The 18,278-nt window shown below is 39.0% G+C and overlaps 1 protein-coding gene across 3 annotated transcripts in view; it reads left to right on the top strand.

The window, feature by feature from the left end:
* The window catches only part of FTO (FTO alpha-ketoglutarate dependent dioxygenase), a 236,324-nt gene that overhangs the window by 192,762 nt on the left and 25,284 nt on the right, over positions 1–18,278 (top strand). Inside the window, exon 9 of one of the 3 annotated variants that reach the window (XM_086758074.1) lies at positions 17,680–17,817. The exons of the other annotated variants lie outside the window; for them this stretch is intronic. Within the exon in view, the coding sequence (XP_086614200.1) occupies positions 17,680–17,752 (73 nt within the window). The 3' untranslated portion in view covers positions 17,753–17,817. Of the gene's footprint in view, positions 1–17,679; positions 17,818–18,278 lie in introns of those variants that run through there. 3 annotated transcript variants of the gene reach the window in all.

Genomic DNA, 18,278 nt, shown 5'->3' with positions numbered 1-18,278 from the left:
AGTGGCTGGGGATCAGCCTGAGTGCTACCACTCACCTGCAGTGACAAATAGATAGTCATGAAGGATTGAAAATCCTGCCCGGCACGGAGATGTGTCAGTCCAAAGCTGCTGTACTGCGCGCCTACACGACGCTTGTAGGAAAAACACACATAAGGCGCACACAAAAGAGCCCCCAGGCGTAAGTATGAGAAGGTTAACTTCAAAGTGTATTAGTTCTTCTTTGTACCTTTTTTTTTTTTTTTTAAGAAGAAGAGTTGATGCCTTTCACAACTGGGCCAAATTCCTATATTAATTACATTTGATTGGGCTGATTCCTGCTATTCTAATTGAAATCAGTATAGGTTAACATTGATGTGATGAAAATAAGAATTTGGCCAATGTGATTTTCGTGGGAGCCAATGGGTCTGTTTCTAGGTGTCATTTTTTTAGTAATTATCTTATACCAATAGAGGTCCCTATCTGCAAATCAAATAAAGTAAGTTGTGAGTTAACAAATACATTCTGCTGTTTAAAATATTGTACTTTAGCTGTTGCAGTCAGCCCTAAGTGCTAAAAATCAGTACCAAGCCATTTGCTGTTTGTTGTGTTTAAAAATGTGTTAATTCCTACTGCAAATGCATTTCTTTTTCTAAAAAAAAAAACAAACCAGTGACTTGCAGGTTTTAAAATACTCTTTAGAAACTTAACAATTGTTTTAGTGCTTTTTTGTTTGTTTAAGACAAAAGGATGAAATCTAACTTTGAGGACCACTTCTGAATTCAGTCAGTCTTCATGACCTTCTTTTCATGATTCATATTTTATAATTTGAAGGTTATTTCTCAGGAAATAAATTAGTTGCAACCAAAGGCAGATGATGTCATTGAGTTTTTATTTTCTTTAGTTTAGAATCTCTATTTCCCCCCTTTTTTTTCTTGGTTTGGCCACTGGCTTTCACTTTTAAGAAACCATCCTTTGGAGGCAATCTCTGAAGTCATTTTGATCCCTGGAAAAGAAAGCAAAAAGCACCACCACCCGTACGTTTCCTTACATCCCTCACACTCAGGATTATTTTTTCCATGTTTTTTTCTTTTTCCTTCCAAACTGGAAATTAATTGTTGTGTCCTCAATTCCCTTTCACCCGCCAGCTTCTGAATAACTTCTGCAGTGTGCTGAAACGGTGCTGATTCCCGTCAAACACCTTGACCTAGCTGGAAAGCAGCGGGGTGCGATCGGTCTGACGCTCAGCCCCAAGTGCTAATCCCACCTTCCTTCCTGAGCACTTATACACATCACACAGAAGCCCTATTTAAGTATTATTTTCATACTCTACTAGTTTCTTTTTCATTCTTTGGCTCGTTGGCGTAGTGTTGGGTACAGGTTTTCTGGATGAGTTGTGCAAGGTGGGACGTGGTGGTGCATTTGACCTCCTCCCAACGTGATCTGTGCTGGCCTTCCTCCAGTCACCCTCTCCCTGAGCTGCTGTGCCATGAACATTTTCTTTTCTTGAGGATGTTCTCCTCTGGAGGTCCTGAAGAATATGGCCTTGGGTTACCTCAGGAGCTGGTCCCAGTAATGACAAGTCACATAATGTCCAGTGATGCTGGTCATCATTACCAGCACTTTCAAACTATATAGTAAACATCTACCTTGCTTCTCTATTGCTCTTATTTGAATCACAAAGCAAACCCTAAGAAAGAGATTTTGAAACTATTTTCTACCGTGCCACTCCCTGTCTCAAGTTCCCAGTCATAGAATGCTTTTTAGGCTTAAGTCAAAATATCTGTAGCCCCGACAATCTTTCCCCTTACATTCCTGTGCTACTTTATCCTTTTCTGCTGGTTTTGTTCTTCTATTTTTTTCTTTTGCTGTAGAGTTCTGTTCCAGACAAGCCTTCCATTGCTCACAGGTCTTCGGTTGCGATCTACCAGCTTATTTGAGTGGGTTCATTTTCTTGATCTACTTACTACTTCTTGTCCAAGGTTATAACAAGTTTTGCCTTTGTTGAGAATCAATTGTAGCCATTTTAGCATACTATAAGTGGTTTTTTTCTGATTCCTTCTGATTGTTACATCACTTTATGGAGTACTTTATGGAGAACAGTTTTACAGTTAAAAAAGTCTCAGGAGAAAAATGTAAATAGATATTTATAAACTTAAGTTAAATAAACATCAGTTTGTCTCACAAGTGTTAAAGATGATGCTCCCCACCCAATCATCACTAACAGACATTTTTTATTCCAAAAGACCATTTCTAATGTGTTTTCAGCTTGTAGTTTTGAGCAGGTGGGTTTTGTGTTTCTGTTGCAATCTTGAACAGTAAAGCTTTTTTGAAGCAGAGGTTAAGATTTATGTGTTATTCAAGTCCAAGAATTTGTTATTTGATAAAGATGCAGCAAATACTGTGACATTTTGATAAGTGATGAGAATTAGCAAAGCAGTGTCTTAACTCTTTTCCCATTTTACCATATTTTTGTGGATACAAATATTTGAGATAATAAAAATTAAGGTCACATCCTTTTTCGCCAAAAAGTCCAATTTTTAGAAAGCTAAGGCTTTCCATGGAAAATATCTCCATTTTATTAAAACAAAATCTGGTTTATTTTCTCTGAGGTTGATCTGAAGTATAAAAGTTCAAGTTTCTTATTATTCAAAAACATTTCATTTTGTGTGATTTGAAATTGTCTTCTAGAAGTGTAGATTAAACTCCTATTTTGTTCTGTTTGTTCAGCTTCTTGGCGAAAATAGTATATATTTGATGTATTTTGGACTTTGTGTGATAAAGCTGTGTAATGGCCTGTAGGAGTTAAATGACTGCTGAATAAATTATAGGAGATGTAATCTCCCATAAGGGATGTTGACAACAGTGTGGATGTGAACGTCAGGCTCACCTGCCACAGCTCCCATCAAGCTATGTGTCGCCATGAAGAATACAGTTCAATATTTTACTGACTAAAAAGCAAGCGTTTCAGCTCAGCTCTACAAATCAGAGTGAACACTGCAATTTGGAATTATTTGGACATCATTTGATTAAAAAAAAAAACCTGCAATATATAAAAAAAGCAATGGAAATTTCAAAATTTCCTCTGGCACTGAGATTTGCGTTTTCACTCAGCTTATGTGCAGTATGCCGTTGGCAAAGCAATTCTCTTCTATGCCCAATTGCTCTTGTTGGTTGAACTGAATGCTAATGGAGGAGCTTTTATCTCATTGGAAACATATTAGTTAGAACCCGGAGAGCAAGAGGATACTGCCAAAAGGTGTCTTGCATTGACAGCAAAACTTCTAGCTCTAGAACTCGTCTCTCCCATTTCCATTCTAATCTTGACTCTGAGTTGGGAAAGGAAAATAGAGTTCTTTCCTGTCAGCACTTAGAGGCGCTTTTTTTTGTTGGCTTTTTTTTTTTAAGTTTATTTCCCATTTTCCATCTCTTTTTGTAGTGTCTTTACCCAGAAGGTACATAATGACTGCAATTCTTCTGCTTTGAATGGTGCTAAAGTAGTAGTTGTGCTTTACTGCCTCATGGATTTGCAAAGGGAATTGAAAGATTTTTTTTTTATACTTTCATACTCTCATACACTCATGATAAAAATTATTGATTCAACATATTAGAATTATATAATGCTTTAGAAAACTGACAATGGGATATCTGTGTTTCTAATCTTTTCAGTTTATGTGTCCATATCTTTCCCATGAAAATAATCGAGATTGAAAACAATAGGTTTAGATAACCTGAAATAGCGTCTGTATGGTGATAACTACCTCGCCCTTTGTTAACTGTGATTGTAATGCATTTTCTTAGTGATTGCAAACAAATTACTTCTAGTTTTGTTGTATTTCATTAAAAAAAAAAAATCTTCTCCCTTTTAGAAAAGACCCATGCTAAACTCAGAGATGCAGTGCTTTGGCTGCTACACGTACTTCAGGCAAAGTGTAAGTTGGGCTGATGAGAAGAGAGTACAGTCCAGGAAAAGAACTTAATCTTTAACTGACTTGATTCCAACCAGTGGACGTTAATGTGTTCCACTGACTTCCAGGCCACTGAGTGAATTTATGTCATTTTACTGTCACTTTTGAGGTTACTACAAAATCTAAATGGAAAAAAAATATGTAGATTTCCCCCCCCTCACACCAAAAAGGCATTGTATTAGTAATTTGGTGGCAGGAGTCTTACAAGGCTAGACAATTTTCCATAACACTCCAGATTTTTGTTTCTATAAGTACGGAAATAATACCTTGAGCTGCTATACTTAGTCATCTGCTGTGAAGCTCAGTATCCAAATTTTTTACTGAGCCTTCTGGTAGGGTTCTCCCAAAGAAAGGGAAGAAACATAATTTGGAATCAGGAAAATCTGGATTATATTTGCTTCTAAACTTGTGATCATTTGATGGTTCGAGCTGCTGCATTAACCATCTCATTAAATATTTTCTAATAGGCACCTCAAATCGTAATCTCTTAGTTGAGTAGATCCATAGTCATCATCTGCAGAAAGTACTAGTGGGGTCACAAGTGGCAAATGTGGCACACTTTTTTGTAAAAACAGCTGATTTGATACTTTGATTATTGTAGGCCTTTGTGGTTCGTGATTAGTAAAGTAGTTCTCCGATGAAAGTTTCTACTAAGAGCCTGTGGAGAGGCAGTACTTGTAATTGTGTTATATCTAGGTGTGACACTGCGATAAGTCACCTGTTTCCACATCAGGATAATGGAAAGCTAAAATATTTTTTCATTGCACGAAAGTGCAGATACATGCAGAGGAAGTACAAGGATCCCTGGGGCTGAGTATTACCGTTTAGTAAATTAATTGCTGGAAGGAAACGGGCTCTTCCTACTACCAGTCACAGGAGGTTGAGTGTTTGCTTTAAAAACCTGTGACCCTCGTTGGCGGTACCAACAAAAACCCCAGGGCTGCCCGCTGTGACGCAGCTGCGGCCTAGCAAGGAGTGCCTGGGCCTGCTTCAGAACCTGGGCCCGGGGTGCCCTGGTGGGAAACACGCGCAGTGTGGCTGGATGAACGTGGGCTGGATGAACATCCAGGAAGAGGGCTTTCCGCTGAATAAGCGGTGTGGGCACAAGGAATTGTTTCGCAGGAACTGGTGACAGGAGTTGAAGTAACGAGACACACGGTACGTATTCTGCTGCAGAGAAGCCTTGGATTGTGCACAAAAGGAGGAAAGTCACAGTGTTACTGGAGGGGCTCACAGAGGTCAAACCTCAATTACAAACGGAATAGCTTGTAAATAATACACGTAGGTCACAGGCATATCTCTTTTTCCTATGATTAATTATGCAAATCTGGTGTTCTGTCTCAGGTCAGGCCTATGACCATATAGTGTGTTCCTTTTTTGTAGAAAATGTCTGTGTTCTACTCCCTCCTCCCAAAAAGAAGCTTCAGAACTTCCAAACCACCTTTCTTGCTAATTTATTTCAAGCAAAGTGCATTTTATGGGCTTATCTACTAATTCTTTTGATTGAAACACAAGCAAAACTCAACCAACTTGAACAGGTTGAACGCCACATCTGTGCGAAAGATATCAGTACACTTATTTATGGCTCAAAGAAACAGAATCTAAATTAAAGCAGCTATCGCTATAGAGTGGATAAGCGGCCATTATGAATTATCCTTAATTATAGCGATTTCCTAAACTAATAAACCTGCTAAATCTTTATTGCAAAGGTTAGTTTACACAGCGCATATAAAACCCGCATGTGCTACGCATCAACCACCAGCTGTCTGACAGTGTGTTGCTATTGCAGTGAGCGTTCACATAAATTTTATGTTGGTTATATTAACAGTCAGTCCATATCACTACCCACAGATGCCAGTAGACATAAAAATTGCTCTCCAGTGAGCCTAAATATCCCTAGAAGCTAGTTGTGTCTAATGTTCCATGTAGTATTTGTACGTGAAAGCAGCAGATTGAAAAGTTATTTACAGATGAATATTTCAATCCAGTTAGTTCATATTGGCCTACTTAGGCTTCTTTGCTGGTTTATTTGTATGCTAAATAATTCACTAAAGGTTCTTGTTTACTTTCAAAAGTAGTTTCTATGAAATGCAAACAACAGAACCAACTTCAGGTGCTCAAAAGGCTAAACAGCCCTGTTTAAAATGCAGGTCAGAGCTACAGAGAGCATCTTGCAGATGGGCTGTCACTCACAGTTTTACTCGTCTACTTGCTGCTGTTTTAAAGAATTTACTGAGATTTGATGTTTTCACACACAGTTTTGGCAAGAACAGATTATTTCTTCTTAATTGATCCTTTTTCACGGACAAATGTGAAGTCTGTCGGGGTCTTCCCATTAAGCAGACAGCGCTGGCAGCGCGTGGCATGCTGAGGGCTGTCGGATGGATTCTTGACAGGGCACAGGACTAGCAGGTGCAGCAGACAAGCGATTCCTCCTGCTGTAGGACATAAATACAGTTTTTTGCATGAATTTCTATGGTACCACGTTTGCGTGCCATTTGTGGTGTACTTCGGTTCCTTGATTAATCGGAGCACTGAACAAATTCAGCTGCTGTCTGTTCCTTTGCTGAGCACCTTAGGAGCACTCCTGACGCAGCACTGTCTAGATCACAGAGTTCATCCATGTGCTAACTTTTTATTTTATAATATTGATTTTATCATCTTTATTGTTTGTCGTAGGAGTTGCTTTATTGATATTTACTCAGCCCCTCTTTGTGCAAACGCTGTAGAATACTCTGTTGCAAGTATTGACGTACATCTGCTGGTTGCTTCACCACCATCAGGTTATTTCACCCAAATGGTATTCAGATGCTGTAATTGTTTCTTGCTATTGATTTTAGATTGCGTTTATAACGTGCTTCCGAAGACCATAGCACACGTGCTGTGTCCGGCTGGAGTTTCAGTTCAACCATTTCAACAAGAATATGAATCACACAGATTAAAATTGCAAGAGTGTAATATTTTAAGTCTAGATTTGCTTTGCAAAAAATCTCAAGAAAGATTGAGACCAGTCAGTTCTTGAGTACCTTCATGCTTCCTGAAGGGTAGCTGGTGATTTTTGCGTGCATTCTGAGCTGTTAATGAATATTCTAGCATAATGCGAGGGATGCTCTGCTGTCGCTGGTGACCTGGTTTGGTACGAAACAGGTAGCTGCTCAGGCTTAGGTTCACAAACACATTTAAGGGCCTGGTATTTTGTTGCCTGTGTGTCCTTCTGTTTGTAAAATGAGGACTGAGGGGCAAATTAGATCGTGAACAGTTGCTAGAGATGGGTGAACGGTGCAGAATACCTTCTGCTAGTGTTTCTTTAAAGAATGAGTCATTTCACTTTGTTTACGCTTGAGTCCCATTCAGTCTCTCCGCAGAAGTTTTTATGAATAAGTTAACTGGTCAGAGTGCCATGCAGGCACTTGCCTTTAGTGGCATCCCCCAGAGAATGAAAACTCTGAATGTAAAAGTAAATAAAATACCTGCACTAGGAAATACCCAAGCAAGAAGTAGAAGCCTATGATATGACCCAGTAAAATCAACCAGTATAAGATACATTAACATCTATCGACTTTTATCAGTCATAATTTTTTAAATTTTCTTTTTATACAACAGATGATCATCTTTATCCTCAGTTTGCATAACATTAGGAAGCCTGACGTAACCTTCTGAAAAATCAGAATAATGTAGGCGCAGTAAGGTGTAGGAAAATGGGTTCTCATGTGCCACTAAATTGAGTGCCAACTGCCAAATTATTACTCGTTTGACCGGTAAATACTGGTTTGTAAATACTGTGTTACCCTGCTGGTTATAGAATTATATCTGTGGAAAATATCTTCAGAACGGAATAGTCATTTTTAAAATTAATTTGCATGCTTATTTTTGAAAACTGAGTTGCATTTTGATTAAAAAAAGAAGGGTGGTAAGTCAGATACAGTTAGATATGGAATCCCTAGGAAGATTAATGGGAATTTGCACCAAAAGCATTTGGGCAGTTTTGCAAATTTCACTTGCATTAAGAAAATTTTAAAAGTTGGAATATTTCATAAACGTGCAAGAGTGTGTCTATGTGGAGGGCAACTTAATTCCCCTGGGAATTAGTTTTCCCAAAAGGAGCTGAGTTGAGCATTGTTAGTATTAAAATACAAAACCCAGCTACATTTGCCAAAATATCAGCAATCAAATTCAGTCCTCATGCGATCGCATCAAATAGAAAACTTGGTCCCACAGTGTTAGCTGGGAGTAAAGACAAATCAGCAGTATTTCTGCAACAGACAGGCAAAGAAGAAAAAGCTGTTATGAAATATTAGTGTACGTGTCGTGAGACATCAGTATTCTGCAGAAGCTGTCCCATTTGTCAGTGCTGCCCTAGTTGGTGTGGAATACGCATATTTAAGGAAATTTTTCTGTGTAGTTTTTATATGGAAAAAAAAAAATCTTAATTTGTTCCAACTTGTGTGTAGCACTGAGAAACACAGCGTTTATCGAAGGAGTTGAATTACACGCTTTGTATTTTGATAAAAGATTATAAACATTTTGCAAGTCTGCTAAATGTTTGGAATGCAGCATTTCACAATGGAGAAATCATGGCATCTTCAGATGGATTCTCAGCTTCCTGAGGGCTTTTCCTGAACTGAGGGGATGCTTCCTCTGTGCAAGGAGCTCGGGACTGGGCTCCGGCATCAGTTAATTGGGCAGAAATCGGGCGATGGGAACGTTTGAAAGGAGCATATGAATGAAGGCAGACAGGCATCCTGCGACGACTAATTCACCCACATAACACATCTTTGAACTGTCTAAGGCATGCCTAACTGTTTACATGCTACCAACAAGAGTAAATACTCGGAACAGAAGGAAGAGACAGAGTCGCTGTGAATAAAGAAAAAGATTACAAGACAGCCCATCTGCGAGCGAGTACCTGTCACCTCCAGTTACAAGCCGGAGGCAGCCCTACCTCGTAGCGACTAGAGAGACCAGTTTATTATTCAAACAGGAGAGAGCAAGCAGCTAACTTAGCCCTCCGCTTTCTGTCTGATACGGTGTCAAAACGCCGGTTTCAGGGAATTTTGTGGACAGGAGAGTGAGGATGAGTTGAATCAAAGCGCTAACAAGGAAATAGCTAGAAGAATCTACAGCTTCAGCAAAGCTAAATGGCTGTCCTTGCTAATAGCTGGGAAAGGGATGGAAGACGCTGGCTATCGGGTGTAGACAAGAATTCTGCCAAGGAAAGTACTGCTGGCAACCGGGACGAGAATTATATTAATAGCTATGGTAATCTTGTTATCCTTAAGAATCGTGATTATGGTAGTTTAAAAAACAACAACCTGATTGTCATTGCACTGTAAGCCTGACAAAGGCACTTTTAGAGGGCCTTAAATTAAGCCACCCCATTTTCTTTTTCTCTTTGAGATAAGTGTTGTCTGTACATATATATGACACAGCAGGTACTAGAATACCTATTGTCTTTGGAAATCTATTGTTTCTGCCTACAGCCAGGTCAAGTTTCACTCCCCTCTGTTAACATCTTCAAGGTCAGGTAGAGCGGTCACAGTCAGTTTTCAGTGCTCTTATAATGTTTTTGTTTTATCTGGTAGCCCTTGGAGAACAGACAAATTGGGTGCATACATGTAGCAGGCCATCTTGACATTGATTTTTGAAGGTTCATTAGATAAATGCTGACATCATAGATTGATGTCTCTTTAAAACAGTGCCTGGCACAGAACCGTTCGGGGAATAAAAAATATCGACTTCCCGTGTTTGTGCAGAAGGCCCACTGGAGATCTCCTGCATTAATGGGTCCATCAATTTAGATGTTCTTTAATTATGCTAATTGTGCACCTTGCAGCTGGAAACTGACTTTTATAAGGCCTCCTGACTAGGTAGTCACACCTTTTGCAGAGAAGAAACAGCAATGGATAATAGTGACTTTTATCTACTTTGTCATCACATCTTGAATTGTTCATTAATTCTTTTTATTTTTCTTTGTTATGGGCTAATTTGCCTGTGTAACGTGGTGGTGAAAATGAATAGGGGTGCGGGGATGGGCCAACGCAGAGGCCGAGAAGCTGTATGGTACTTTAGGGAAATACATGCTGGTAAAATAAAGTTGATGGTTTCGTTCGTGTTTAACCCCTCACCCTGGTACCATCAATAGATTGAAGACATCATTTGTATCTGCAAGTGTTTGTTTAATTAAGACCTCCTGAAAATCTTTGCTATTGATTCATTCCATTATCTTATTGATTAACTGCACTGGATCATGTACTTGCTCTTTAGTGGAAGGCAACAGTTTCAGCCTGCTGTCATTTACCCGCAGATGTGAGCAGTAAGCAATGCTCAGCATCCATATCTGCCAAAGTGTCTTGTGTTTTAATGAAGTACTGGCTGCAATTCCCTGTATTACATGAGAAAAGCCAGTTGTCTCCTGCTGGTGGTGTGACCAAGCATAAAGGTTTTCTTCCAGTTATTCATAAAGCAGCTGCTTACCAGGGAATGTTAGAAAGTTGTGCTTTGCATTTCTGTGTTAAAATGGAGAGGTTTGAGTCAGAGCAGCAAATTAACACAGATGACTTGCGTATTTCATTTCCACGCTTTTGTATTTTGTTTTTTTTTCTGTAATGGAAAATAATCTAAACCAGGATTTTTAAATATATGATGTCATATTTATACTTTGCAGCTTCACCTTGTGGAGTTTGCTGCGTGACCTAGTATTAATATATGTGTATATCTGATAAAAGCATCCCACCACTGCCTCTCTGAAGACTTTTCTGGGGAAAATAATTCAGTAAGAGCATTCTGACTGCTCAAGAATTGGACTGTCTGGCTACCTTTGTGCAGCCACACGTGCCCGTGTTTGTCAGCTCTTTGTCATCTTTTTTGTAGAGAAAAGTCCCTCCCTTACACCGCTGCAATGGCAATGTGGTGTGTAGTACTCCATTTTGCAATTTCAGAATTGAGTTTCTGTGTTGGCAGCGGGAATCTGACAGCTCAGACCTGCGGGGACCGGCTGCTACAGGGTCACACCAGTGTTACCTGCCCCTCTGCTTGCCCACCCCGGGGTGGGCTGAGTGCTGCTTTTAGAAATGCTCGTGCTGCCTCTCAGATTTTTAGGGGCTACTGTTAGTAGCAAGAAGGAGGTGGTGACTGGCAGTAAAATTATGGGTACGTTTAAAGCAAAGGAAAAAACCTGGCTCGGCATTTTCTCCTTCTCTCCTGACATTTGAGTGACAATCCAGATTGGACCAGAGTAACTGCCAATATTTCTGTGGAAAATTTTAAAACATTATGCATGCCATATTGAAGTGTTTCATAGGAAATAGGGCATATATTCTTTATTTTCACATGCAGCTCTTTCTTGACATTTCCTATATACTGTACGTACTGTGGGTGGTCTCCCAGTGAATGCCAGCGGGTTCTTTGTTGCCATTGTGAAGGGAGGGCTCAGAAACTCCCCCCATGTCAAAATTGCTACTTTTTTCATCCCCTTTTTATGTAAAATGAAAACTTCTCCACTTGGGCTGGTTTAAAATTCTAGCTCAATTGAGACTTTTGTGTTTAGTTAAGTTTATATATCTGCTGGCATGCTGTGTTAATTGAAGCCAAACCCTCAGCTTTACCTTGGCAGAGACACTGATTTTGTTGGGTTCCCTGCACCCTGTTAAATGATCTAGTACCAGAACAACATCCCAAGGACAGATGACTGTGTTGTGATTACTTTTCAGGGTCTTTGATGGCAGCAGTAGTCCTGACTCAGCCTTTATGATACCTTAGCATGGCAATTTTGAATGTCTCCAGTCATTTGTAAGTGCATAAATGCTAAAATTAAATCACAAAGGAAAAGTTAAGTTCTTGTTCTTTAAGCCATCTCTGAGAACCTATCATACAAGGTTTTTTTCTTATGGGTGTTTTTTTTTTTTTTCAGAATGCATTTCTGTGCAAACAGTAGGTTCTCCTGTTTGCTATTGTAAGAAATTGTAATATTTATGGTACAGATATGTAATATGTGTCCTCTGTGAGAAGTTGAACTGAATTTTGTGTTTGGTGGGCATCACAGTAGGAACACAAGCATTTGCCTGACAGGCCCATGGATGACTGAGGGACTGGGTTGGCAAACGTGCTGTAGGTTTTAGAAGCAGACTGGGGAGGTGGGACAGGATGAGACTTGTTCCTCAGTTTGATAGGGCTTTCTGAATTATGCAGTCTTGGCATCTGTGCGATATTCTTTCTGTTCCGTGTTTGGCTTGGATTTTTTGCTTAGCTTCAGTCTGCTCCTTGTCTTAGGTTCTGAGCACTTACTGTGATTAGAGAACAGAGCAAATACTCAGCCAGGATGGGTTTTGTCCAGTTCTTTACCAGTAATTGAAATGATGGGAGAAAAGCTCTGTGTGTCCCTTCTCATTTCATCTACCGATGGACTGATTGGACCCGCCATTTGTAAATGACAGTGCGGTGCAGTGAATTCACTTTAGATGGTCGTACCCCAGATGGCTTGAAATTAACTGGGTTGGGTTCTGGTGAAGCATAGCTGTATTGTGTTGGTCACCTTGCTGAGGTCCCAGTTGACTGTGGAAGATCAAAGACATATACTGTGTACTGCTGGCTGCTGCCTCAACTGCTACCTGTATCCTGGCTAGCTCAGGGATGCTCAGAGGAACAGAACCACACCTTGGGACTGTGAATTAGGCTTTATGAGTTTATATTCACAGTGGTAAAGAGCAATACAGTTTCCGCATGTTTCAGGAAAACAGACTGGTTTTGTTTCTCGCTGTTCCATAGTCCAGTGACTTTGTAATCTTAAGTGATTCACGTATATCTCTACAGGAATATGGGACAGTAGTAATGAATATTGATATAAATGGCAGATGTGAGTCTCGGGGCAAATGTCAACATTTCGGATATTTTCTATAAGGACAGAAAGTCAAATTCTTAAAAATTTGGTGTAACTTTCAATTCAAAAGACACTTTAGCAGAGGTTAGTGAAAGTATTTTATGTTCCCAAAACATATATGAGTTTTGAGAGGTCTCTTAGATATATTTAGCTGAAATTTCCTAATGGAAGTTACTCATTTTGAAGATGTTAGAATGATATATTTTTTACAATTTGGAAATGCCTTTCCAAAATATCTTTGAAATGTTTAATAAATTGAAACTGACCTTTTCCACAAACTTTTTATGGTTTCAAGAATTTAGGATTTTCTGGGGAAAACATGTTTCATTGAAAAGATCCCAGCTAAATCCACTGAAGATTTATTATTTATCATGGACCAAATCTTGCTTTCTGTACCTGCATAAATAGTTAATGAAAGTGCTTCCAAGCATAAAGCATGAACTATTTGGACCAATGTTATAAAGTGCTTTGAGCTGGGAGAAATAGAAGCTGGAACATGGAAGTTACATTATAAGCAGTTATTTTTGTTCTGTAGGAAAACTTTTAATTGTCAAAGACCTTTAAAAGAAAGTCTCTTTCTTTCCCTTTTGAGTCCGACAAGAGTTAACTTCAACACACATTACTAGTATTTCATTGCCGTTGTTAAAAACTCAATGCTACTGTTTTGATTACTGAGATACAGGCAGAGATCAACTGAATAATTAAAACCTCCAAATAAAATTTCATTAATTATCAAACTGGAGTGGAAAGGACTTATTTTTAAAGTTGAAATTTTGGTGCATGATGTCTTTACCACTTTACAGCTTTGCTGACTGGAGTATACAAAAGTATCTCACAAAGCATGACATCTTGGTCTTTTATGGACAGTGAACTTACTGCATTCACTTAATAGATATCTGAACTCATGTATCATTATGTAACATCAAATAAAATAGGTTGTTTTAGAAGACAATAACACTGGTAATTGCTGAAACTGGCACACGTGTGGAGTACTTGGGAATCTGAATAGAAGGAAAAGAATACTTTAAATACATTAAAAAGCAGTGGTAATCAAATATTTTTAGGAGGAAATGTATAGGGTTAATTTTGCTGGAATATTAATATAATTTCTCAAAAAAATTTGCTGTTTACGTTCTGAGATAGATTAATTCTGAAGGTGCTTCCTATGTAATACTGAATACTATGTCAAAGTGAATGGGACTCTGGTCTGAATAAGAGCAGCAGAATAACACAGTGTACATTAATATGAGGCATTGCGAACTGAAGGAATTATGTTTGGAAAAAGTAAACTAAAGCTTCACAAAACTTTCTTATTAAATATATTTAGTGGAAATATATACAAGACAGCTTTCTCAATAGATGGGGACTACTAGTAGTATATGTAATTAGGCAAAAATGTGTCTGAGAACCTGAGTAGTTGGGAAGGCTGAGCCCTTGGTTGCTATCAGTCTGTTAGCAATTTCAAAGTTAATTTTCATGGGGAGTACTGCAGAATAGAACTATTCTAAGATAAATACTTCATATCCTCCCATTCCTTGACTTCCTATGTAACCTGTACAGTTCAAATGCAAACTCTGACTATCTTTGTGTCTAGCATGTTAGCCAAAAAATGACATAGAAAACTTTTGTGCAAAGAAGATAGTCAGAATTTTCACTGATGTAAGTAGGTTTTTGTTATTTGCTTATGCTATTTGTGAACTTGGTCTTCCAGCAGAGAGTTTGGTAGGTCATTCCATGCCAATGAGGAGAAAAAGTGCACAGTAGCATTATCTAAAAGTAAATAAACAAAAACTTCTGTGGAATTTCTGCTCCATAAAACGTTGTCTTGTGAAGATTTCTTTTCAACTTCTTTTTGCCCTCGGTCTGAGCCCAGATACATGCCCGTTAGGGTTTCTGGGAGGCTATAGCAGGCTAAAACAATCCCTGCTGTGATTGCTGGTACAGATGCGTTGGTTCTGCCCCTGTTATCCTACAGAGATAGTGTAGATTTTTCTGAGTCTTTGACTGGGGGCTATCCCGGCATGCTTCTGTAAATGGGAGATACTTACTCTGAAAGAAGGACCCAAAGGTGCGGAAATGCTTGTTGATTTTCATTTACCCCCAAAAAACCCCTGGATTATCTGTATTTTTCCCCTTGCAATTACTGCGTTTCTCTGTAGGTAGATGTCTTTTCACCTTGAAATGAAACAATGAGCAAACTCATATGAATCGCTTTTGTTTCCTGGCCACTTATTGCCAAAACACTAAAGTTTACTTTTAATGTTGTCTATACTTCTACAAAATCCCTAGGGAAAAGGAGCTGATTTATGTACAGCTTAGCATGAAGCACTTGCGTCACTGTACAATTTTGTCTTGCTTGCTTAATAGACCACAAAAGTCAACATCTCGTTGGAAGAACAATTTGTGCTTTAAGTAGTCACAAATTCCAAGGGATCCTGTTAAGGCAGGATGTTGTGAGAAACCCAGAGTTGGAACAAAAACTCTTGTTTCCTAATTATAATGTTAATACTTGGGAAACCTTAAGCCACTCTGTCTTGGTTTATGTCAATAAAGGTTTGGTTTTTCATCTTTCTTTCTTGCCCATCCTGCTTTGGGAAGTTGGAAGTAAGTCAACATTTTTAGCTGCGACATAAGAAGGTTTCAGTTGTCTATTATTATGGAAGCAGATGTGAGATTACATCTCTGAAAAGAAACAGACAATCTGCATTTAAAATATCTTTAGTGAAACGAGGTCAAAAACTTTAGTTCACAGGTTTATAGAATAAGTGAGGTTGGAAGGGACTTCAGTTCTCGAGGCCAACCTCCTGCTCAAAGCATTGTAATCAGCGAGGTCAGATCAGATTGCTCAGGGCTGTAACCAGTCAGAGCTTGAAAACTTTCAAGGATGGAGACTGTGCAATTTCTGTGGGCAACCTGTTCCACCACTTGGCTGTCCTCATGGGAAGAAAGTTTTTGTTACATCTGGTCTGAATTTATCTTCTTTCAGTTTATACCTGTTCTCTCTTGTCCTCCTTCCATACAGCACTCTGAAGAGCTTGGCTCTGACGTTTTCTTCTTAACTTCACCATAGGTACTAGGAAGCTGCTGTCAAGTCCCCCTTAAAGCTGCTGCTTCTCCAGGCTGAAAAAGCCCCATGCCCTCAGCCTTTTCTCACAGGGCAGGTGCTCCAGCATCAAACCATCTAGCAGCCCTCTGCTGAACTTGCTTCAGTTGATCAATGTCTGTCTTGTATTGGAAGATCTCAAACAGGACGCAGTATCTAGAAGTGAAATGAAATTGTTGACTGGAGGGGGAAGGTTACTTCCCTTGATTTACTGGCCGTGCTGCCCTGAATACTCTACATCATCCTTGCTGTCAAAAGAGATGATTGGCTCATGTGCAGCTTGCTGTCTACCAAGACCTTCAGGTCCTTTTCAGCAGAACTCTACCCCAGCCAGTCCTAGATCGTTATTTCTTGCCACATGCAGGACTTCGCATTTTTCTGTGTTCAGTTTCATAAGGTTCCTGTTGACCCGTTTCACCAATCTGTATAGAAGGGTATTAACTAGTAGTCATGCCCCCCCCCCCGCCAGTTTCATGTCATTTGCTAACCTGATGAGCATGCAGTCTTTTAGCTGTTCCAGATCATTGATGAAGCCAATAAAAGAGAGGTCCTACTATAAACCTCTGTAGTACTTTGCTTACTCTCTGACATCCAGGTGGAGTGCAAACCATTAACCACTATGCTCTGAGCCCCCAGTCATCGAAGCTTTTTTTTAAAAAAAAAAATTTCTAGGTGTCAATTCAACCTGGGATGATCTTTGTTCCTGCAGTGTTTGTTTGTAGGTGCCTGTATCAGACAAATCCTGCATTTGGTCACACAATGCATAAAACATTTGGTTGTTCAGTGTCTTAACTAGGTTCTATGTAAGCGAAATGCAATTAAATCATTAGTCTTACAAGAGCGTAAAAGTGATCTATAGCCATACTCACACCAAGTTTTAACTAGCACTTTAGAGTTTTCGTATTTGGAAGATGAAAATAATAGCAATTCTGCATTGCATTCCTGTAGTTTGCAGCATGAGCTCACTTACAAGAATCACTGTTAAGAGCCTGCCAGTGTGTATTTTACATCAGTCGAGATTCAGTGCTCTACAGACCTGGAATAGGAGTTTTGTTAGGTTCAGTTCTAAACAAGTTTGTTTAATATGAGAGAATTTTTTTTTTAACTTAAAATAGACATTAATTACGCAAAAGACATATGGTGTAACATTGCTCATCTTGATCACTGTATTCGTGTTAACTTCCCTGGTTTTCATAGGATGTGGTGTGTAGTATATGCTCTTAAAGAAGTGCACGGTATACATTTACACAGGAATTTAAGCGCTGAGGCTGATGTAAGATGAGAAAAAGCTCAGTGTCAGCATGTCATAGTATTACAGGCTGTATCAGATTCATGTGTCCAGCATTAGGTTTAGAGGAAGTGCATGAAAACCAAGGTATGGTTGCCTGGTTTCTTCTTGAACTATCAAATGCAAAGCCACACATGAGCAATTTTGAGAGATGAATAAAACCCCCTGATAATATCAAACTGTTGAGTTCTTCTGACAGCCACTGATAAAGCCAGCTGATGTGTAGAATAACACATTGTCCATTCCTTCAGACAATTGAAATTACTCCTTACTTGGTCATATTGAAATTATTTCCTTTTATTTCAGGAAAATTCATTTCTAGTAACACAATTTTTAGCAGTTTCTGTTGCGATGGATAATTTTACTGATCTCAGAGAGCAACGAGAGCTTCTGACCGCCTGCTATAGAAGCCATGAATTGTTCTATGTATTTATTCAGGTCAATATTGCGTACGTGTTTCATTCCACAGATTGCTAAACATTCCAGGCCTGTATGGATCTCTGTGTAAGAGAGTCAGTAATTCTGCTGAGACCCGTGTCTGAAGATGAGTGCATGCTGAGTGACTTTGTTGGGTCAGAACCAGAGTACACAAAATGTTGTGGGATTGAGTTAACAGTTTACTGAGGTGCAGGGTCCGTAAGATACTTAAGTATGTCTCAGTAAAATGTCTTGATTTTATGTTAATCTTGAATTTTCAGTCCAAAAAAAATATTTCTGTAGTTGTGCTTTCACTGTTTTTGAAGGGGAAAAGAAATATCAGCTTTTAAAAGACAGCATGTGTCTTAACATACAGGTAGAAATGGTCTAGGCAGCTTGTCTGTTCAGCTGTTTGTTGTGGAAAATCTCCATGTTGGCATCTTGCTGGAAGATAGCAATCTGAACTGCAGTTAATCCGCTAGATTTTTACTGTAATTGATACTCCTGTTGTGTCTTGAAATGATAAGTGTATGGTTAATCTGATTGACATTAACCCCCTTCTGCACATACATAATACCTTTTGCTATTTCTTCATGTGAATATATAAGATTCTTCACAACCATACTGTATATTTGATGAAAATATTTTTTT

This window comes from Chlamydotis macqueenii, chromosome 13 (genome assembly GCF_036417535.1).
Source record: "Chlamydotis macqueenii isolate bChlMac1 chromosome 13, bChlMac1.mat, whole genome shotgun sequence".
NCBI lineage: Eukaryota > Metazoa > Chordata > Aves > Otidiformes > Otididae > Chlamydotis > Chlamydotis macqueenii.
Note: the sequence above shows the minus strand (reverse complement) of the source record. Positions and strands in the feature narration are given on the sequence as shown.